Source organism: Desmodus rotundus, chromosome 2, assembly GCF_022682495.2.
Source record: "Desmodus rotundus isolate HL8 chromosome 2, HLdesRot8A.1, whole genome shotgun sequence".
NCBI classification, from domain to species: Eukaryota; Metazoa; Chordata; class Mammalia; order Chiroptera; family Phyllostomidae; genus Desmodus; species Desmodus rotundus.
This window is the reverse complement of record NC_071388.1, coordinates 108888975-108912073: the sequence shown is the minus strand read 5'-3', so window position 1 is coordinate 108912073 and position 23099 is coordinate 108888975. Positions and strand designations below refer to the sequence as shown.

Here is a 23099-nt window from a genome sequence, read left to right as displayed (position 1 = left end):
GAAATCTTATCCTATCTTATAAGGGAAATCTTACAATACAAGATAAATCTTATAAGAGAAAAATATATTAAATAAACTGACATTTTGAAAAAAAGAAAATTATATGAAATTGAGCCTGTCCCAGGTATTCCAGCATGTATTTTCCTGATAGGCACAGTACTCAGTTGTTAAGTAAGAATGGTACTCCCAGAGGCTTTCTGCCCACCTACCTTAGGAGCGGGACAACTGAGCAGGGCCTGAAACTACTGCTCAGGGACTCACAGATGGTAGCTGCTGTGTAGGTGTAGGGGGACCTCAGGCTGAGGGGCCAGGCAAACTCAGGTTTGAACCCTAGCTCAACCACTTAAGAGTGTGGCCCTGAGCCTTGGGTACCTCATATTTAAATTGGAACTGAGTATCCCACCATGTAGAACTGTTGTAAAGATTAAATGAGAAATACTAAATACACGGGGGCTAACTAGTTGTCCCAGACTAACTGCTGTGTGGCCCTGGACCCCATGAACAGTTGTCTCTGGGACCCTCAGAGTTTCCAGGTAGATAGTTGCCTGCTGGTGGGCTTGCCAGATTTGAAGGTATCCCTCTTAGTGCCTAGAGACTCCTGGTGGCTGGAAGGGTGAGGAGGGTCTCTATTAGACCACGCCATGCAAAGTCTCAGAGTGTCTCCTGAGACCCAGCACTATTGTGCAAAGCTTCAGGTGGAAATTCCTCTCCTCACCACAGCCATCTCCCAGGCAGGGAGAGACTGAGCTGACCAGAGTATTTTCTAGTTCTGAATAGGAAAAGTATTTCTTTCTACCGCCCGAATGTGAGAGGCACGATATTTCTGGGAGTGCTGCAGTCAGGAGGTGATGGTTTCTTTGGGATCACTGTTTTGGGGCACTTAAAAGCATTTTAAACTGGGTATATGCAGATTACTTTTATATTCGCAGTACTTTGCATATCCTGCCGAGGAAAGTATTCAGGAGTGCTGTGGATGTCACAGTTTCTGTTACCAACTTTTATCTCCTTAGAAACACTTTAAGGACTTTTCAGAGACTTTGACCGAGTATTTCTTCTCAAAAGGGAAGTCTAATTAAACCGAGAAGTTGTTTCGTTCTCCTGTACTTGGGGTGGTCGCAGGAGTGGGCGGGGCGGCTCGCTCAGCCTTGCCTCTGCGTGCAGCTCTTCGACCGCGAGTTGTGCCTAAGGCAGCTGCGCTACTCCGGCATGTTGGAGACCGTGCGCATCCGCCTGGCGGGCTTCCCCCTGCGCTACACCTTCCAGCAGTTCTCCCAGAGGTTCCGCATCCTGCTGCCCAGCGCCTCGCGCCTACAGGTGTGTACTCTGCTGCTCGACAGTGGTGGTCCACAGGCGGTGCTGTGCACCTCGGAACCCTGATGCCTAGAGGTCCCTGATTCCAACAGGTCCCTGCCACTGCCTTCCTGATGCCCAGGGCCCCTCCACTCTAAGCTCTCAAATGATCCTGCTTTTCCTTTCCTCCTCACCTCCTACCTTCCCCATCTGTCACCCTCACCCCCACCCCCAACCCCGTGGTGCCCTAGAAGTGAGGAGGGGCTAGTTCACGCCAGGCTCTAGAAGGTGTTGTGGTGGCTGAGTATGGTCCTTCTGTGAGTGTCTGCAGCTTAAAACAAGCACTCTTTTATGTGGCATAACCTCCGGGAGATGCTGCTGCTGAGGAGCATGAAGTCCTCCTTATTTTTCCTCAGACACTCAGATATTTCAAGTTTGGGATGTCTAAGTGTCCTACAGCCACATAGAGAGGCCCCAGGCCCTGAACTGTGTGGTTGCCTTATGACCCCAGAGCCTGAATGCTCCCCTGGACCCCATCCGTGATCCCGAGGTACTTTGTGCCTGTGCCCTGGCCCAGCATCCCCTGACTGTGAAGCCTGTAGAAGGAAGAAAACTCAGATCCCTAGAAAGCCCTTGAGGAGGGACCCTTAGCCTCGTGCCTTGGGGTCCCCGCTCTAGCTTGGCAACCACTCCTGTTTCTGCTTGGCAGCTTCAGGATAAGTTTCGACAGATGACACTGTGCATCGCTGAAATGTGGTTGGGAACAGACACAGACTGGAAAGTGGGAAAGACCAAAATTTTCCTGAAGGTGAGACCTTGAACTTGGAGGTCTCAGCCTCCTGAAGCATGTGGGGGCTAGTCTGGACCCACCAGGAGGCACTGGCTCACTTACCTTGCTCGGCATGTGGCCCCCCACCCTTAGTCACCCTGTTGCTATAGAAAGCAGTGCTGAGGATAAGAGAAGTGTGGGGGGTGGGGGAGCAAGATGGAGAGAGCCCAGGTCAGCCAGAAAAATTAAGAAGGCTTCTCAGAGGGGACATCCATGGCAAGACCTGAGCATAAGAAAGGGCTGCCTTCAAGCCACTGGGCAGAGTAAGAAGGCCTGAGGGCAGGCTCACACTGTCTCCAGAACAGGCCTTCACCATACATGAGTCATAGTCCACATCAATGAACTTTGTCTGGCCTGGGGAAGCTCTGCCTCTAGAGAGCCCCAAAGAGCTGGCTCTTCAGTGTGTTGACGCCACCCCTGTGAGAGTTTGTCCTTAGGCAGTCATATGTAGGCAGCATCACCACCCACACACCTCCTCCCAACTTACTGAGAGGCCCAAGGTCACACAGACACAGCCTCATGGCTCTACTAGCCTTCAACCCTTCTAGAATTGCCAGTTGGGTCAAAGAGCCACTGGGGAGAAAAACTTCCAGTCCCCTATCCTTGTAATCCCTGAATAGGTGGGCAAATTGAGGAGGAGGAGGAGAAGCTCAGATCAGGAGGATGTTCTGCAGCCATCCAAGAACGCCTCCCATCCCTGCCACCATTTCCTGCATCCTATTGCCTCCCCTTCCCCCATAGAGCCCTCCCTCATCCATCCCCAGAGGCACCTTCTGGCCCCACCCCCTAGCCAGCCTGTGCACTAGTCAGGCCTGTGCTAGGGCCTCAGGCTCAGACATGAAGAAAGAAGCAGAGTAGCTTCAGATTCCATGGAGAAGGTAAAGCTGGCAGAAGGCAGCCTTCTGCCCAGGATTGTGAGACACAGTGGTATAGAGGGATATATAGTGTGGGTAGATGGTCAAAGAGGAGAGTGCCCACCTCTTCATTCTTCTTCCCTGGTTACTCCTTGAGGACACAGTCGAGGTCTAGTTCATCTCTATGTCCCCAGTCCCCACCCAGGCACACCAAGAGGTTCAATGCTTGCTTGATGCAAAGCTGATGAAGGAAGGGCCTCCAAACCCTGGCCTCTCCTCACCAATTGCCAAAGGCTGTGCTGCTCTCTATTCTACAAAGACAGTCCATGTCTTCCAGGGGTAAGGATGGCAAGCCTGGGGCACAGGGATCAGGGAAGCACTTCAGTGAGCCAGGGAAAGTCACAGACCAGAGATGAATCTCACACTATGAATCCTACTCAAAGGCTGAAGGGAACATTTTCCTATTGAAACACACATGAATCTGTAACATATTTGAATGCACAGTTCACATGAATTTTGGGAACTAAAACAACTTCAGGGAAATTTTTTGCCCCCATCTTGGGTTCTCCAGAACAGAAATGAAATTCGTCAGATTGAATTAATGAGAAGAAAGAGCTAAAATGGGAAGTTCTTGGATTGGGGCTAGAGGTTTGTAGTTAGTTGTAGCTCGCATCTCTGAGCCATATTAGAGTCAATCTGAAGGCCCCTTCCCCTCTCAGGAGCACATGTGGGAAACGTTTGAGAAGCCTGACCTCCAGAGACAGAGCCCTGGCCTCAGGTGGAGGTGTGGGGTGAAGGGTTGCAGCTATATGATGAGCTCTCTCCTGTTCCAGGATAACCAGAATACTCTGCTGGAGGTACAGAGGAGCCAGGCCCTGGAAAAAGCCGTGATTAGCATCCAAAGAGTCCTGCGGGGCTACAGATACAGGTGCTAGCCCTGCTCCTACCCCCTTCCCAGCCCACACATTCTGCCCATCATGTGCCCTGGATGGGCCTGTAGCCCTCAAACCAGGAACATGTGTTCCCACTGGTCCCTCCCTGGAGGTAACTGAGGCACAAGATCTCTTAGGACCTCCTGACCAGGAACACTGCAGCCTCTGTTGGCCAGAGAATTTCTAATACATTATTTGAAAGTTTTTTGGCAGGGAGGGAAGTGGGAATCCACTACATAAGCAAGAGTCAAAAGAAGTGTCAGCTCTGGTCTCTATATTTTGATGTTCTCCTTTAATTGTCTTAGAGAATGTATGGGTTTGGGTTTCTGAGGCGGTTGACTTTGGAGGGAAGAAAAAAACTGTCTTTGACTCAGTTACCTGGTGAGTAAGAAAGTAACATTTGAATTTCAGTTCAGGTTCAGCACATCAGCAATATTTCCACCTTCCTTACCCTCACCATGTCCAGAGGGTTCTGCAGGTCCACAGACCTATTTCCTGTACTATACTGTCTGCTTATTACTAACCATAAGAAGAACTGGAAACCCAGACATGAGAAAGTGGAGAAAGTAGCTGACCCATGAGAAAAGAGGCCGTGGGCACATTTGAGTTGGGTCATAAGCCTGGGATGTGTGGCTTGGAAGGCCAGACCATGGTAGCACTGATTTCAGCAGCAGCCAGCATCAGGCCAAGCAGTTGTCAACCAATGGTCATTGGTGCTAATTCAATGTCAACAGGAATTCCTAATTTTGAGGTGTGCATAAAAAGGAAACTGTATTCAGTGCAAACAGCTTGACTGTGATACAACACAGCTCAACAGTGTTACAGCTCAATTATGAAATAGCATGGCTATGGAACAGCATGGCTCTGAGGCAGCTTTGCCGTGAACCCTTCTCTGGGTAGACAGCTTTGCTCTGCTCTGTTCCAGTGAAAATACAGTCTTCGGTTTTGGTGCAAAGAAAAAGTGCATTCTCCCAACCAGAGGAGAACTGGCTTATATAGAGTGAAGTCCCTACACCCTGACTCCTGATTGGTCTCTCCATATGCAAATGAGGGCTCCAAATCCTCACAGTTAGATTTGTCAAAAAAGCACTGTCCTGATTGCTCGGTATGTGGCCACTCTAATTGGTTAGTAAAGAAGCTAATGAGGAAATAGCTGTGCAGCTCTGAGTGGACCAGGAATGTGTCATTCCTGTTAGTTGAAGTACAATTCCAAGAACTACTTTATGAGGGGTGACTCAACCAGCAGGAACACAGTGCAGGCAGGCAGCTAGCTCAGTGTAGGCTTCTTCCTGAAGTTTGTCTTACATGAGAGGCCCCTGTTTAGCAATGACTGTTAGGTTCTGTTTATAAATTTGAGCCCAGTTGGCCACCAGGAGCCATTCTCAACATGTAGTTTCATTCTTGGGGTCAACAAAGTGATGCACGGGTTGCCTCCCCAGAATAGTCAGAGACAGTCAGGGGTGGCCACCCTCACTGCTGATGCATTCTTTTACTTTAATAATTTTTAATTTTCCAATTACAGTTGATGCACAATATCAGGTATACAACTCAGTGATTAGACATTTATATAACTCAGAAAGTGATCATCCAAATAAACCTAGTACCCATCTGACACTGTACATAGTTATTACAATATTATTGACTATATTCCTTATGCTGTACTTTACATCCCCATGACTATTATGTAACTATCATCCCCTATTCCCCGTCCCATCTGGCAATGTCAAAATGTTCTCTGTATCTATAAGTCTATTTCTGCTCTGCTTGTTCATTTATTTTTTTAGATTTCACATATAATTGACATCATATGGCATTTGTCTTCCTCTGTCTGACTTAATTTACTCAGCACAATACCTTCTGGGTCCATCCACGTTGTTGCAGATGGCAGGATTTCATTCCTTTTTTTATGACTGAATCATATTCCACTGTATAAATGTACCACTTCTTCTTTATCCATTGACCTATTGATGGACATTTAGGTTGTTTCCATAGCTTGGCTATTGTAAATGATGCTGCAACAAATATCTGAATGTATATGTCTTTTTGATTTAGTGTTTTGGGTCTCTTCAGATAAATACCCAGAAGTGAAATTGCTGGGTCCTTCTTTGTCCCTTATTTGTCTTTTGCTACAGCATTTAATTTAAAGTCTATTTTGTCTGGGATGAGTATTGTACATCAGCTTTTTGTTTGTTTGTTTCCATGCTCATGAAATATCTTTTTCCATCCCTTTACTTTCATTCTGTGTGCATCTTCCAATCTGAAGTGGGCCTTTGTAGACAGTATATTTAAGAACCTTGTTTTGTTAAATGGACCACTTAATCCACTTGCATTTAAAGTAATTGGGTTTTTTTTTTTAGGTTAATTGACATATATAATTGACATACAACATTAGTTTCAGGTGTACGACATAATCACTATTTGTATATATGATCACTAGTATAAGTCTAGCTAAAGTCTGCCACCGTATATAGCTACAAATTACAAATTATTTTTTCTTGTGATGAAAACTTTTAAGATCTACTCTCATAGCAACTTTCAAATATGTATTACATTATTATTAATTACTGACACCATGTTGTCCATTATATTCCTGTGGCTTACTTATGTTATAACTGGAAGTTTGTACCTTTTGAGCACCTTTCCCCACTTTCCCCATCCTTCACCTCCACCTCTGGCAACCACCAATCTGTTCTTCGTATCTGTGAACTTGGGTTTTTCTTTCACTTTAGATTCCACATATAAGTTGGACTATATATTATTAGTCTTTCTCTGACTTATTTCACTTAGCATAATGGCCTCAAGGTCTAGCCATGTTGATGCACATGGCAGTATCTTCTTTTTTATGGCTGAATAGTATCCCATTGTGTATATACACCTCATTTTTAATCCACTTATTTATTGATGGACACATAGGTTGCGTCTATATGTTGACTACTGTAAATAATGCTGCAAATGAACATGTGGGTGAATATATCTTTTTGAGTTAGTGTTGCTCTTTTCATCACATAAATACCCAGAAGTGGAATTACTGGATCATTTGGTAGTTCTACTTTTAATTTTTTGAGGAACCCCTGTACAAGTTTTCATAGTGGTGGCACCAATGCCCCTCCCCTCCAACAGTACACAAGCTCCACATGCCGGCCAACAGTTACCTCTTGTCTTTTTTATAATGGCCATTCTAACAGGTGTGAGGTGATATCTCATTGTGGTTTTGATTGGCATGTCCCTGATGATTAGTGATGATGAGCATCTTTGAATGTACCTGTGTTTGTCTGTCTTAGGAAAAATATCTATTCAGGTGCTTTTCCCATTTTTTAATCATATTGTTCTTTGCTATTGATTTTTATGATTTTTTTCATATTTTAGATATTAACTCCTTTTCAGATACATAATTGGCATATTTTCTCCCATTTAGTAGGTTGCCTTTCACTTTGTTGAGGGTTTCCTTTCCTGTGCAGAGCTTTCCCATTTGTGACAGCATTGATAGATCTATAGGAGTAAATGCATCTGATTCTGAAAGCTTGGTGTTACGTTCTCTAATGTTATCGTTTGACTAGTGTTAGACTCTGGGTAATTTTCTCCTTTATATTGAATTTATTGGAGTGACACTGGTTAACAAAATTATACAGGTTTCAGGTATACAATTATACAACACATCATGTGTACACTACATTATGTTCACCACCCCAGGTCTACCATATGGATTTTTTTGTTTTTTCTTGTTTTTTCTTTTTAATTTTTATTGTCATTCAAATACAGTTGTGTGCCTTTTCTCCCCATCCCTCCAACCCACACCAGCCGAACCCACTTCCCTCCCCCACCTCCACCCTCCCCCTAAATTTTGTCCATTTGTCCCTTATAGTAGTTCCTGTAATCCCATCTCCTCACTGTCCCCTCCCCACTCCCCACTGCCTATTGCTACATTTTTCCTAACCTCAATGTCTCTGGTTATATTTTGTTTCCTTTTTTCTTCTGTTGATTATGTTCCAGTTCAAGGTGAGATCATATGATATTTGTCCCTCACCTCCTGGCTTATTTCACTTAGCATAATGCTCTCCAGTTTCATCCATGCTGTTGCAAAGGGTATAAGCTCCTTCTTTCTCTCTGCTGCATAGAATTCCATTGTGTAAATATACCATAGTTTTTGGATCCACTCGTTTGCTGATGGGCACTTAGGTTGCTTCCAGTACTTGGCTATTGTAAATTGTGCTGCTATGAACACTGGGGTGCACAGGTTCTTTTGGATTGGTGTTTCAGGGTTCTTAGGGTATAACCCCAGCAGCGGAATTGCTGGGTCAAAGGGCAATTCCACTTTTAGTTTTCTGAGGAAATTCCATACTGTTTTCCACAGTGGCCTCACCAGTCTGCATTCCCACCAACAGTGCACTAGGGTTCCCTTTTCTCCGCATCCTCTCCAACATTTGTTTGTGGATTTGTTTATGTTGGCCACTCTGACTGGTGTGAGATGGTACCTCATTGTGGTTTTAATTTGCATCTATCTGATGGCTAGTGATGCTGAGCATCTTTTCATATGTCTCTGGGCCCTCTGTGTGTCTTCCTTGGAGAAGTGTTTGTTCAAGTCCTTTGCACATTTTTTAATTGGGTTGTTTGTCTTCCCAATTAAAAAATTGGAGTGGAGTCGTGTGAGTTCTTTATATATTTTGGAGATCAGGCCCTTGTCTGAGGTATCATTGGCAAATATGTTTTCCCATACAGTTGATTCTCTTTTTATTTTAATGTTGTTTTCTTAGGCCATGCAGAAGCTTTTTATTTTGATGAGGTCCCATTTGTTTATTCTTTCCTTTATGTCCTTTGCTTTAGGGAACATGTCTGTGAGGATGTTGCTGCGTGGAATGTCTGAGATTTTCCTGCCAATGTTTTCCTCGAGGACTTTTATGGTGTTACAACTTATATTTAAGTCTTTTATCCACCTTGAATTTATTTTTGTGTATGGCATAAGTTGGTGATCGAGTTTCATTTTTTTGCACGTAGCTGTCCAGATCTCCCAACACCATTTGTTGAAGAGGCTATTTTTGCTCCATTTTATGCTCCTGCCTCCTTTGTCAAATATTAATTGACCGTAAAGACTTGAGTTTATTTCTGGGCTCTCTGTTCTTTTCCATTGGTCTATGTGCCCGTTTTTATGCCAGTACCAGACTGTTTTGGTGACAGTGACCTTGTAATACAGTTTGATAACAGGTATTGTGGTCCCTCCTGCTTTGTTCTTCTTTCTCAAAATTGCTGCAACTATTCGGGGTCGTTTATGGCTCCATATAAATTTCTGAAATGCTTGTTCTATATCTGTGAAATGTGTCATGGGTACACTAATAGGGATTGCTTTGAATCTATAAATTGCTTTGGGTAGTATGGCCATTTTGATGATGTTCATTCTTCCAATCCATGAGCATGGTACGTGCTTCCATTTGTTTGTGTCTTCCTTAATTTCTTTCTTCAGTGTTGTGTAGTTTTCTGCGTACGTCTTTTACCTCCTTGGTCAGATTTATTCCTAGGTACTTTATTTTTCTTGTTGCTATATCAAATGGGATTTTTTTCCTGATTTCTGTTTCTGCAGTTTCATTGTTGGTATACAGGAATGCCTTTGATTTCTGAGTATTGACTTTGATTCCAGCTGTTTTTCCAAATGCATTTATTAGGTCAAGTGGTTTTTTGGTGGAGTCTATAGGATTTGCCATGTACACTATCATGCCATCTGCAAACAATGACAGTTTTGTTTCCTCATTTCCAATTTGGATGCCTTTTATTTCTTTTTCTCATCTGATTGCTATGGCTAGGATTTACAATACTATGTTGAATAGGAGTGGTGAGAGAGGGCATCCGTCTCTTGTTCCTGATCTTAGTGGGAAAGCTCTAAGTTTTTGTCCATTGAGTATGATGTTGGCTGTAGGTCTCCCATATATGGCCTTTATTTTGTTGAGGAATGCTTCCTCTATTCCCACTTTGCTGAGTGTTTTTTATCAGAAATGGATACTGTATCTTGTCAAATGCTTTTCCCGCATCTATTGATATAATCATGTGATTTTTGTCTTTGCTGTTGTTGATGTGATGTATTATTTTTATTGATTTGTGAATATTGTACCATCCTTGCATCCCTGCAATGAATCCCACTTGGTCATGGTGTATGATCTTTTTAACGTATTGCTGGATGCAGTTTGCCAATATTTTGTTGAGGATTTTAGCGTCTATGTTCATCAGCGATATTGGCCTGAAGTTTTCTTTCTTCATTGTGTCTTTATCTGGTTTTGAGATTAAGATGATGCTGGCTTCATAAAAAAAGTTTGGGAGTCTTCCATCAGTTTGGATGTTTTCGAATAGTCTGTGAAGGATAGGGGTTAACTCTTCCTTAAATGCTTTGTAGAATTCTCCTGTGAAACCATCTGGTGCAGGGCTTTTGTGTGATGGGAGTTTCTTGATGACTGCTTCAATTTCGTGTGCTGCTATTGGTCTGTTCAGGTTTTCTGCTTCTTCTTCATTCAGTTTTGGAAGATTATATTTTTCTAGAAATGTGTCCATTTCACCTACGTTTTTAAATTTCTTGGCATACAGTTCTTTGTAGTAATTTCTTACAATCCTTTGTATTTCTCTGGTATCAGTTGTAATCTCTCCTCCTTCATTTCTGATTGTCTTTATTTGGATCCTTTATCTTTTTTCTTGATGAGCCTGCTTAAAGGCTTGTGGATTTTGTTTATCTTTTCAAAGAACCAGCTCCTGGTTTCATTAATCCTTAGAATTGTGCTTTTAGTGTCTATGTCATTTAACTCTGCTCTGATCTTGGTCATTTCTGTCCTACTTGCTCTGGGTTGTCTTTGTTTTTGTTCCTCGAGTTCTTGTAGGCGTAGGGTTAGGTTATTTGTTTGAAATGTTTCTATCTTTTTAAAGTAGGCCTGTATTGCTATGAACTTCCCTCTCAGGACTGCCTTTGCTGTGTCCCATACGTTTTGGGTTGTTGTGAGTTCGTTTTCATTTGTTTCCAGGAAGTTTCTGATTTCTTCCCTAATCTCATTCTTGACCCATTCATTGTTGAATAGCATGCTACTCAGTCTCCATGATGTTGAGTGTTTTGGGTTTTTTCCTTTGGGGTTGGTTTCTAGTTTCAGTCCCTTGTGGTCAGAGAAAATGCTTGATATCATTTCAATTTTCTTGAATATGTTGAGGCTTGCTTTGTGTCCCATCATGTGGTCGATCTCTGAAAATGTTCCATGGACACTTGAAAAGAATGTGTATTTTGCTTCTTTGGGATGAAAAGCTCTCTATATATCAGTCAAGTCCATTTCATCTAGGGTATTGTTCAGTGACACAATATCTTTGTAGATATTTTGTTTAGAAGATCTGTCCATTTTTGAGAGTGGGATGTTAAAGTCCCCTACTATAATTGTGTTACTGTCAATATCTTTTGTGAAGTCCTCCAAGATTTTCTTTATGTATTTGGGTGCTCCTATATTGGGTGCATATATATTTACAATGTTTATGTCTTCTTGGTGGATTCTTCCTTTGAGTATTATGAAGTGACATTCTGGATCTCTCTTTATGGCCCTTCTTTTGAAGTCTATTTTGTCTGATATGAGTATTACTACCCCTGCTTCTTTTTCCTGTCCGTTTGCTTGAAAAATTTGTTTCCTGCCATTCACTTTCAGTCTGTGTAGGTCTTTTTTCCTGAAGTGGGTCTCTTGTAGGCAGCACATGTGTGGGTCATGTTTTCTTATCCATTCAGCTATTCTATGTCTTTTGATTGGAGCATTTAATCCATTTACGTTTAAGGTTATTATTGATAGGTAGTTATTCATTGCCATTTTTACATACCTGTGTTCCTCTCTCTTTCTCTTTTCCTTCCTTTCCTTAAAGCAGTCCCTTTAGCATCTCTTGCAGAGCTGGTTTGGTGGAGGTGTATTCTTTAAGACTTCTTTTGTCTGGGAAGCTCTTTATTTGGCCTTCTCTCTTGATGGAGAGCCTTCCTGGGTAAAGTAGCCTTGGTTGCAGGCCTTTGGTTCTCATTACCTGGAATATTTTTTGCCATTCTCTTCTGGCTTGGAGTGTTTCCATTGAGAAGTCAGTTGCTAACCTTATTGGGGTTCCCTTGTATGTTACTTCCTGTTTCTCCCTTGCTGCCTTTAAGATCCTCTCTTTGTCTTGGAATTTTGCCATTTTAATTATGATGTGTCTTGCAGTGGGCCTCTTTGGGTTCCTCTTGCTTGGGACTCTCTGTGTTTCCTGGATTTGGGTGACTTTGTCTCTTATCAGATTAGGGAAATTTTCCATCATTACTTTTTCAAACAGATTTTCTATCCCTTAGTCTTCTTCTCCTTCTGGTATCCCTATTATATAGATATTATTATGTTTCATGTTTTCCTGCATTTCCCTTAATCCCTCTTCATTCTTTCTGAGCCTCTTTTCTTTTCCTTGCTCTTTCTGGGTGTTTTTTTCTACCTTGTCCTCCAGCTCGCTGATCCAATCCTCCAGTTCATCAAGTCTGCTTTTGATTCCTCCTACTATGTTTTTCAGTTCAGAAATTATAGTCTTCATTTCCTCTTGGCCCTTGTTGATAGTTTCTATTTCCTTTTTCATGTTGATATCGTTTGCAGTGAGTTCCTTGTAGTTTCCCTGTAGTTCCTGGTAGTTCTCTGTGAGCTCATTGAGCTTCCTGATAACCATTGCTTTGAACTCAGTATCTGATAGTTGACTTGTCTCTATTTCATTTAGCATTCTTTCTGAGACTTCCTCCTTTCCTTTCATTTCGGGATTGTTTCTTTGTCTTCCAATTGTTTGTGAGACTCTTCTTGTTAGCCTCTGCTTCTTAAATTGATCTGTTCTGACTCCCTGGGCTTATGGTATGCACTTCTAAGGTAGAATGCTAGTGGGATTCAGTGATGCCATCTCCTTAATGTTCTGAGCTCACTGGTCTTGAGCTGACATTTACGGGTCTAACAGGGTCTAACTCTGGTCTTTTCAGTGCTGCAGGTTTTATTGTCTCACCTGTGGGAAAAGGTAAAGGAGAAAAAAAAAGAAAACAAAAGGAGAAGGGAAGGAAGGAAAAAAGAATAGAAAAGGAATGGAAGGAAGGAAGGAGGAATAAAAAAGATCAAAGGAAAGATAAGAAGAAGGAATTTTAACAAAAATTAATATAAATAAATAAAAGAAGGCAGGAAGAAGTAATAAAAAAGTAAAGGATAGAAGGAAGAAGGAATAAAAAATGAAAGAAGGACAGAAAGGAAGAAGGAATTTAGGGGTAAAGGAGAAAAAAAAAAGTCTTCTGCTGGCTTTAAATCTGTCAGGTTAGTTCTGCTGGTCTTCCTGTCTGTGAAACGGGAGCAGGTGGTTGGAGGGATTGGTTTCACTTTACTCCCTTCCTGAGCCACACTCTTCGCTGTTGTCCAGCCTCCAGTTCAGTTCCTCAGGGTCCTTCTGCTCCCCCCTAGGCCTTTAGTTCACCAGTTGTGCTGTCCTTGAGGTGCACCAGTTAGGGGCAACTCACACTCCCCCTTCTTGCTCTTTGCTGTCTTAGATGCTAGCGGCTCTGGGTGCTCCTTCAGGGTAGTTCAGCCCTCTACTTAGTCAAGTCTTTCCGGGGACTGCCATCTCCCCTAGCCCTGCAGCTCCCCTCTGCTGGGTGTTCTGCCTTCCTCGTAGAGCATGAGTAGGCCCCGCAGGGATCTGTGCACAGGGGCTAGGTGGGAGTTGTTCAGTGCTCGGTGCTTCAAGTGTGGTCGCCTGTGAGCAGCCAGGCTGTTGATTGGGTTGCACTGCGATCCCCAGCTTTGGGCCTGTGCACCCGGGCAGCCAAGCCACTGGTCTGGGTACGCACCCACCAGAAGTTTCAGGTGTGGGCGTCCAGGCCACTGATTGGGGTACGCACCCACCCAGGCACTTTGGGCCTGTGCGCCTGGGCAGCTGGGCCGCTGAGCAGGGTGCGTGCCCACCTGAGGTTTCAGTTGTGGGCACCCAGTCCACTGATCTGGGTGCATGCCACCCGGGCTTCAGGTTTGTGCTGGGGCTGCTTATCCAGTGCTCACAGTCCAGGGGCTGAGGTGGTAGCGGCGCAAGAGGCCATGGCTGCTGCGGAGAGTTGTCTAAACAGCCGCTGAGTGCCTCTATTTTCTGTTTTTCTTTTCGAGAAATTCCTCCTATTCAAGCCCCACTGGTCCAAACAAGCACCTGGCTCTCTCCCAAGAATCCTGCAGCAGACCCTGCACCCTGGCCAGGGGCTTCAGCTGCCCTGGTCCCCGGGACCTTATTGTCCTTAAGAACTCTTCTTACTGTCTGATCTTTCAATGCCCTCTATCTTTGGTCTCTGATCTTCATATGTGCTGGAATACCGTTGGCTGTGTGCTCTGTTCCTCAAATTAGCTAGGCTTTTCACTGGTGCCGAGGGGAAGTGGACTCCACTCCCACCTATCTCGCCATCATCTTCCTGATCTCCTCCTTCCATATGGTTTTATTCATATGTGGAATCTCCCTTTATGTGTGAAGAGAAAAGGGGAGGAAAGAACTTCATTCTGAGCTCATTTACCTCTGTATCCACAGTAATTGTTGATAAATATGTATTTATGTCATTTTAGTTTTCCTAGTTTTGATCGTTTTTTTTCTTCTCCTTCTTAAAGAAGATCCTTTAACATTTTATGTAATACTTATTTGGTGCTGATGAACTCTTTAATATCTTTTGGGGGGAGGGGGTTGGGAAGCTTTATAACCATCCTTTGAATTTAAATGATAGCCTTGCTGGGTAGAGTAATCTTGGTTGTAGTTCCTATCTTATCATCACTTTGAATATTTCTTGCTAATCCTTTCTGGCCTACAAAGTTTCTGTTGTGGAATCATCTGTCAGTCTTATGGCAGCTCCCTTGTAGGTAACTAACTGCTTTTCTCTTGTTGCTTTTAAGATTCTTTCTGTCTTTAACTTTTGGCATTTTAATTATGATGTATTTTTGTGTGAGCTTCTTTTGGTTCATCTTTTGGGGGACTCTCTGTACTTCCTGGACTTGTGTGTCTATTTCTTTCATCAGATTAGGGAAGTTTCCATCATTATTTTTTAGAATAGGTTTTCAGTTTCTTACTCTCTCTCTTCTCCTTCCAACACCCCCATGATGTGAATATTGGTAGGCCTGAAGTTGCCCCAGAGGCTCCTTATACTATCCTCATTTTTTAATTTTTTTTTCTGCTCTGATTGGGTGTTCTCTACTTCTTTATCTTCCAAACTGATGATTTGATTCTCTGCTTCATCTACTCTACCATTGATTCTCTGAAATGCATTCCTTATTTTAGTTATTGTATTCTTCACTTCTGACTGGTTCTTTTTTGTATGTTTCCTACAATATCTTCATTTTTATGTTTTCTGTCTTTTTGTTGAAATTCTTATTAAATTCATCTACTCTACCCCTAAGTTCATTGAGTATCCCTATAATCAGTATTTTGACTCTTCATCTGATAGATTACTTATCTCCATTTTGTTTAGTTGTTTTTCTGGAGTTTTGCCCTGTTGTTTCATCTTGGCCTTTTTTTTTTTTTTGTCTCCTCATTTTGGCAGACTAATTGTGTTTGTTTCTATGTATTAGGTAGAGCTGTGATATCTCCTGGTCTTGGTAGAGTGGCCTTATGTAATCATTGTTCTGTAGGGCTCAGTGTCTCAGACTTCTTGGTCACCTGAGCTGGGTGCTCCAGGTGCATCCCTATTGTATGCTGTGTGCACTCATCTATTGGCTGAGCCTTGACTGCTATTGGCACATCAATGGGAGGGATTTACCCCCAGGCTGATCAGTCTTGCTGTGATTACCACAGAGGATCTCTGTTCAAGAGTGGAACCTATGGAGCAAGACTCACTTAAGCAGGGCTCTGGTGCCTGATGAGTCTACCTTAGAAGTGTGTCACTTGTGGAGGATGTTGGGTGATGCTCTGGTGAAGCTGTCCACTAGGCTTGTTGGCTATGGAGGCCTCCCAGAGGTTGCAGGACAAGGTCAGCTGTCACCTGTGCCATGCCTAGGGCCACCCAGCATAAGCTACAAAGAGATTAACGGATAGTTGCTACTTATGCTGGGCTTGGAGATTCTGGGGAGAGGCCAACCTGCTAAATGAGTCTGGCTGCTGCTAGTGCCAGGCCTGGGGTCACTTAACAGGAGGTACAGGGCACACTGACACCAGATGCTGCTTGTTCAGGATTTGTACATCTTGGAGAGATTTTAGACAACTTTGCGGCATGAGCCAAGACAGGCCAGTTGTATGGAAAAAACCACTGGAAACAGCTTGGGTCAGCCCCAAAGTTGACCAGAGTGGGGTCTCAGGGAATCACCAGGATGGGGTGAACAGTGTTAGCCAAGCTGAGGGAGACTCAGATATGATTCCAGCCTGGCGGATCTGTCCAGGGAGGGCTCAGAAAAAAAGAAAAAACAATGGCTTCTTCCAGCACTTCTGTCTGGGAGAAAGCTGCCTCTCCAGCCCTCACTGGACAATTCAGTTCCTCCCCATATGTTTCTGGTGCATAGTGAGCTGCTGTCCCAGTGCTGGAGCTAGAGACAGTGAGTTCAAGTAAGTTCATGGGTGAGCCCTTTAAGAGGAATGCCTTGGATTCCAGAAGCCCTCTATTTCACTCAGTCACAATCCCTGCTGGATTTCACAACCAAAAATGTTGGGAACTTTTCTTCCTGGCACTGGAATACTGGGCTGGAGAGCCCAGTGTGGAGCTGGAACCTCTTGCTCCTTAGGAGGGACCTCAGCAGCCGAGATATCCCTCTCAGTTCTTAACCACAATGCACAGGTGGGGAACCAGCTCATTCAATGCCTCTTCCATTTCTACCAGTCTATTTTTAATATGTATTTTATTGATTATGCTATTACAGTTGTCCCAATTTTTCCCCTTTGTCATGCTCCACACAGTACCCCCATTCCCTCCAACAATCACCCCCTTAGTGCATGTCCATGGGTCATGCATATAAGTTCTTTGGCTACTCCGTTACCTATTCTGTTCTTAACATCTCCCTGTCTATTTTGTACCTCCCAGTTTATGCTTCTTATTCCCTGAACCTCTCTCCCCATTTTCTCCCTTCCCTCTCCCAACTGATAACCTTCCAAATGATCTCCATATCCATGATTCTGTTCCTGTTCTGCTTGATTGTTTAGTTTGTTCTTTGGATTAAATTATTAATAGTTGTGAATTTATTGCCATTTTAATGTTCATCATTTTGAACTTTTTCTTTTTTTTAATATATTTATTGATTGTGCTATTACAGTTGTCCCATTCCCTGCCCCCCCGGCTCACTTAGCATAGCCTTCATTTTTTTAACCAATTCTGTGAGCTTCTTGATTACCAGTGTTTTGAACTGTGCATCTGATAGGTTGGCTATCTGTTCGCTGCTTAGTTGATTTATTTCTGGAGCTTTGAAGTGTTCTGTCATTTGGGCCAGTTTTTTTTTTGTCTTGGTGCTTCTGTTACTTAAAGGGGTGGAGCTTTAGGTGTTCCCGGGGGCGGGGTAACGCTGGTTGCTGCGCTGTGACAGTGAGCTGTGACGCTGTACATGGGGGAGGGGCTGAGAGGGAGTAATGGCGCCCGCTCCACTCTCCACCGGATTTCAGTCACTCGCTGTGCTACCCACAATCAAATTGGGCCCCTCTGGTGCTGGTTCCCGAGTGGGTGGGCTTGTGCACGCTCTAGGCCCCTGTGGGTCTCTCCAACAATCTCTCCTGTGAAACTGGGAGTTTCTCCTGCTGCCGCCCCAACCCCCACAGGTGTTTTCACTCAGAGGTTTGAGGCTTATTTCCCTGCGCTGGAGCCCTGGGTTGCAGGGTCTGCTTCGCTCCCCGCCGTTCATCCCGGTTATCTGTGTGCGAATGTGGGGCCATGGGGTCTGCTAGTGGTCAGACTGCCCTGTTCGTCCCACACTCCGCCAGTCTCGGTCCCACCAAGCCAAGGTAACGCAAGTCCTCTCCGCCCCAGCTGCCCATCTCCGCCCCTCCTACTGGTCTGGACGAATGTTTATTTTTTATCTCCTTTGTGTCGGACTTCCTTGTCGTTGGATTTTCTGTCAGTTCTGATTGTGCGAGAAGGCGCAGTGTGTCCACTTACGCCGCCATCTTGGTTCTCTGCAGCTGATTTTCAATTTCATAGCATTATGGTCAAAGAATAGTCTTGGTATAATTTCAATCTTCTTAAATATGTTGAGATTAGTTTTGTGTCCCAGCATATGGTCTGTGCTTGAGAATGTTCCATATGCACTAGAGAATAATGTTTATTCTGGTGTACAGAGATGAAAAACTCTGTAAATATCAATTATGTCCATTTAGTCTAATATGTCACTTAATTCTTACATTTTCTTATTGATTTCTGTTTGAATGATCTAACAATTGCTGTTAGTGGGATATTTAGGTCCCCTACTATAAGTGTATTTTTGTCAGTTTCTCCCTTTAGTTCTGTTAGTAGTTGCTTTATATACTTTGGTGATCCCAGGTTGGGTGCATATATATTAATGTGTTGTCTGTTTTTCATGTATTGTTCCATTTATCATTACTAAATTTTCATCTTTGTTTCTTTTTTCTTTTTAAATATATTTATTGATTATGCTATTACAGTTGTCCCATTTCCCCCCACTCCACTCCATCCTGCCCAACCCATCCCTCCCACATTCCCCCCCTATAGTTCATGTCCATGGGTCATACTTATAAGTTCTTTGGCTTCTACATTTCCTACACTATTCTTACCCTCCCCCTGTCTATTTTCCACCTATCATCTATGCTACTTATTCTCTGTACCTTTACCCCCCTCTCCCCCTCCCACTCCCCTATTGACAACCCTCATGTGATCTCCATCTCTATGGTTCTGTTCCTGTTCTAGTTGTTTGCCTAGTTTGCTCTCATTTTTGTTTTAGGTGTGGTCATTAATAACTGTGAGTTTGCTGTCATTTTTACTGTTCCTATTTTTTATCTTCTTTTTCTTAGGTAACTCCCTTTAACATTTCATATAATAAGGGCTTGGTGATGATGAACTTCTTTAACTTGACCTTATCTGAAAAGCACTTTATCTTCCCTTCCATTCTAAGTGATAGCTTTGCTGGATACAGTAATCTTGGATGTAGGTCCTTGCATTTACTCTTGGGTAATGTAATTATGATGTGTTTTGGTGTGTTCCTCCTTGGGTCCAGCTTCTTTGGGACTCTCTGAGCTTCCTGTACTTCCCGGAAGTCTATTTCCTTTGCCAGATGAGGGAAGTTCTCCTTCATTATTTGTTCAAATAAGTTTTCATCTTCTTGCTCTTCCTCTTCTCCTTCTGGCACCCCTATAATTCGGATGTTGGAACATTTCGAGATGTCCTGGAGGTTCCTAAGCCTCTCCTCATTTTTCCAAGTTCTTGTTTCTTCATTCTTTTCTGGTTGGATGTTCCTTTCTTCCTTCTGGTCCACACCATTGATTTGAGTCCCAGTTTCCTTCTCATCACTATTGGCTCCCTGTACATTTTCCTTTGTTTCTCTTAGCATAGGCTTCATTTTTTCATGTGTTTTTCGAACAGATTCAACTAATTCTGTGAGCATCTTGATAACCAGTGTTTTGAACTGTGCATCCGATAGGTTGGCTATCTCTTCCTCACTTAGTTGTATTTTTTCTGGAGCTTTGAAGTGTTCTGTCATTTGGGCCTTTTTGTGTGTGTGTGTGTGTGTGTGTGTGTGTGTGTCTTGGCACGTCTGTTACTTTAAGGGGCGGAGCCTTAGGTGTTCACCGGGGCGGGGTAACGCTGGTAGCAACGCTGTGACACTGTATGTAGGAGAGGGGCCGAGAGGGAGCAATGGCGCCCGCTCCACTCTCCTCTGGCTTTCAATCTTTCACTCCGGTACCCACAATCAAACTGGGCCCCTCTGGTGCTGGTTCCCGAGTGGGTGGGCCTGTGCACACTCTAGGCCCCTGTGGGTCTCTCCAACAACCTCTCCTGTGAGGCTGGGAGTCTCTCCTGCTGCCGCCCCAACCCCCACGGGCATTTTCAATCAGAGGTTTGAGGCTTTATTTCCCCCGTGCTGGAGCCCTGGGTTGCGCAGTCTGCTTCGCTCCCCGCCGTTCGTCCGGTTTATCTGTGCGCAAATGTGGTGCCGCGGCGTGCTACCACCCTCCCACCCCCTCACCCCCCGGCTCTGCCTGCCCCACTCTCCACTCTGAGTCCGGCCCTCTGGGTTTATCTGTGCGAATGTGGGGCCGCAGGGTCTGCTAGTGCTGGGACTGCCTGCGCCGTTTGTCCCACACTCCGCCAGTCTCAGTCCCACCACAGCCAAACGAGTCCTCTCCACCCCGGTGCCCATCTCAGCCCCTCCTACTGGTCTGGATGAATGTTTATTTTCTATTTCCTTGGTGTTGGTCCCCCCTGCCGTTCAATTCTCCATCAGCTCTGGTTGTGTGAGGAGGCGCAGTGTGTCTACCTACGCCGCCATCTTGGTTCTCCTCATCTTTGTTTCTTGTTACACTTTTTTAAATCTTGAAATCAATTTTATCTGATATAACTATGACTATTCCTGATTTTTTTCTGGATATTATTTTCTTGGAGTATCATTTTCTAATCCTTCACTTTGAGTTTGTTTGTCTTTGTAGCTGAGATATGTATCTGAAGGCAGCATATAGTTGGGTTTTATTTTTTGATCCATCCCTCTACTCTGTGCCTTTTAATTGGTAAGTTCAGTCCACTTACATTTAGGGTGATTATTGATATGTGAGTATTTCCTATAGTAATTTAATCTTCTATTTTCAGGTAACTCTGTGTCTCCATTGTTTCTTTTTTCTTGTTTTTCTACCTGTTATTTTAGTTGGATGTTATTCTATTATTTTTTCCTCCATTTCCTCTATTTTTGTATTGAGTGCCTCAGTTCTAGATTTGTGCGTGTGCGTGTAGTTATCTTTAGGTTTATGAAAAAAGTTTCATATGTACAATAGTCCTTTTTTGGATGTACGTGATTGAATGTTGTATCTATTTACTTGTACAAGTTGGTCTGTTCATTTTTTAAATGTTTTAACCTCCTTTAATTTTGTTATATTTAAGTGTTTAATACCCTATTCTGAACAAGAGTTGAAATTTTCTGCTTCTGTCTGTTAGTCATCTCACTCAACAGACTTGTATCTTTTTGTCCTTTTGTTTCAGGTGAAAGAGCACTTTTCAGCATTTCTTATAATGCATGTCTTGTGATGGTAAATTCCTTCAGCTTCTGTATCTCTGGAAAAGCCTTTATTTCTCCTTCATATCTAAAGGATAACTTTGTTGGATATATTATTCTTGGCTGATGATTTCTCTCTTTCAATAATTTGAATATTTGATTCCACTCTCTTTTAGCTGGTAGGGTTTCTGCTGAAAAATCTGATGATAATCTATTGAGGTTTCCTTGTAGGGAATCTTCTTTTCTGTGGCTACCTTTAAAATTCTTTCTTTCTCACTAATTTTTTATTACTATAATGCACTATTTTATTTTATTTTTTAATTATTTTATTGTTCAACTTTCTCATTAATTTTTGACAGTTTTAATATAATGTGCCTTGGAGAAGGACTTTTTAGATTGAGATGATTAGCTTTTCTGTTAGCCTCTTGGATTCAAGGATCCAGTTTTTTCTATAGGTTTTGGAAGTTCTCATCAATTATTTGTTTAAATAGGCTCTATGTTCCTTTTTCCTTCTCCTCTCCTTCTGGTAGACCCATTATTCTTAGTTTCATAAATTTTACTATGGTCTGTCTTGATGTGGATTTATTTGCATTTATCCTGTTTGGAGTTTGCTCGTGTTTTTAAATCTGCAGGTTAATATCTCTTGCTAAATTTATGAGCTTTTAAGCCATTATTTCTTCTAATAAATACATATAGTACTTTTTCAGCACTGCCTCTCTTGTTTACTTCCAGGATTCCAACAACACAAATATTAGATCTTTTGTTATAGTCCCACTGGTGCCTGAGGCTCTCTGTTCCTTCTCTGTTGATTTTCTCTCTGTTTTTCAGGTTGGATAATTTCTACTGCTATTTCTTCAAGCTCACTGATTTTTTTTTTCCTTTGCTCTTCCATTGTGCGCTGAGGTTCTTTTATTTCAGTTATTACATTTTCAGTTCTAAAATTTTAGTTGGTTCTACTTTATTTCTCCTATTTCTTTACTTAGACTTTCTGTTTCATCATTTGTTTCAAATAAGCATTGTTGAAGTATTTTTATAATGGCTAAGATCCATCATCTTAGTGTTAGCATCTGTTGGTTGTCTTTTTTCATTCCAGTTGATATTTTCCTGGTCTTTGGTATGATATGAATTTAGATTGACACATGGATATTTTGGATATTATGTTATAAGAACTATGTGTCTGGTTTAAATATACAGTTTTAGCTATCTTCCTCTGGCACCACTCTGGCTGAGAAGGCCATAAGTGCCTTACTGCTACCCCAAACGTGTTCTCCACTGATACCAAAGGGAAAGAAGTAGCCTTGCTACTGCTGAGGGATAATGAAAGCCCTGATTCTCCACTAGGTCTCCTCTGATACCACTCCAACATGGAGGGAGGGAGTCACCCCATAACTGATAAGTGATGGTGGGATTCCAGGATCCCCCAGTGGTCTCTACTGATACTGTAGGGGATGGAATCATTACTGCCCATCAAGGATGGTTCCTACTTAGCCTTCTTTAATATGACTCTGGTGAGGGTGGATGCCTAGGTTCCCAAGTTGGCATTTTCTGGTATAAGTGGGGGAGGTACCACAGTTGTTTATCTGGTCTTTTGCTTGAGTATATTCATTGTTATCTAAAAGTTTGTCTTACTGACCTGCTTCTTTCTGGATCCTTTTTGGTAGAGAGAGAAGGCTTTTATTCCTAGGGCTTTTTTTTTTTTTTTTTTACTCTATTTGTTGCTACTTCTGGATTTCTGACTTCTCCAGCTTAGTCTGGGGTATATGAAGCAGAAAGAAAACCCAAAGAATTTACCTCTGTGTCCTTCCTTGGGCCTGAGGTACCTAGCTGGTCTACTTTCTTCTCTCTACTTTTTGGAGCCTTCTCTTTTTTTTTTAATTTATTTATTTTTAGAGAGAGGGGAAGGGAAGAAGAGAGGGAGAGAAACATCAATGTGTGGTTGTCTCTTGTGCACCCCCCACTGGGGACCTGGCCCACTACCCAGGCATGTGCCATGACTGGGAATCAAACCAGCAACTCTTTGGTTCACAGGCTGGCATTCAATCCACTGAGCCACACCAGCCAGAGCTCAGAG

General features: G+C 43.0%; 1 protein-coding gene across 6 annotated transcripts in view; it reads left to right on the top strand.

Moving 5' to 3' along the window:
• Nucleotides 1–23099, top strand: part of MYO7B (myosin VIIB) — a 111458-nt gene that overhangs the window by 51883 nt on the left and 36476 nt on the right. For 5 of the 6 annotated variants that reach the window (XM_045203145.3, XM_053918547.2, XM_045203147.3 and 2 more), the window contains 3 exons: nucleotides 1162–1314; nucleotides 2000–2098; nucleotides 3807–3901. In XM_045203145.3, coding sequence (XP_045059080.2) covers nucleotides 1162–1314; nucleotides 2000–2098; nucleotides 3807–3901 — 347 coding nt within the window. The remainder of the gene's footprint in view (nucleotides 1–1161; nucleotides 1315–1999; nucleotides 2099–3806; nucleotides 3902–23099) is intronic. The other variant, XM_045203146.3, reaches the window with a different exon arrangement.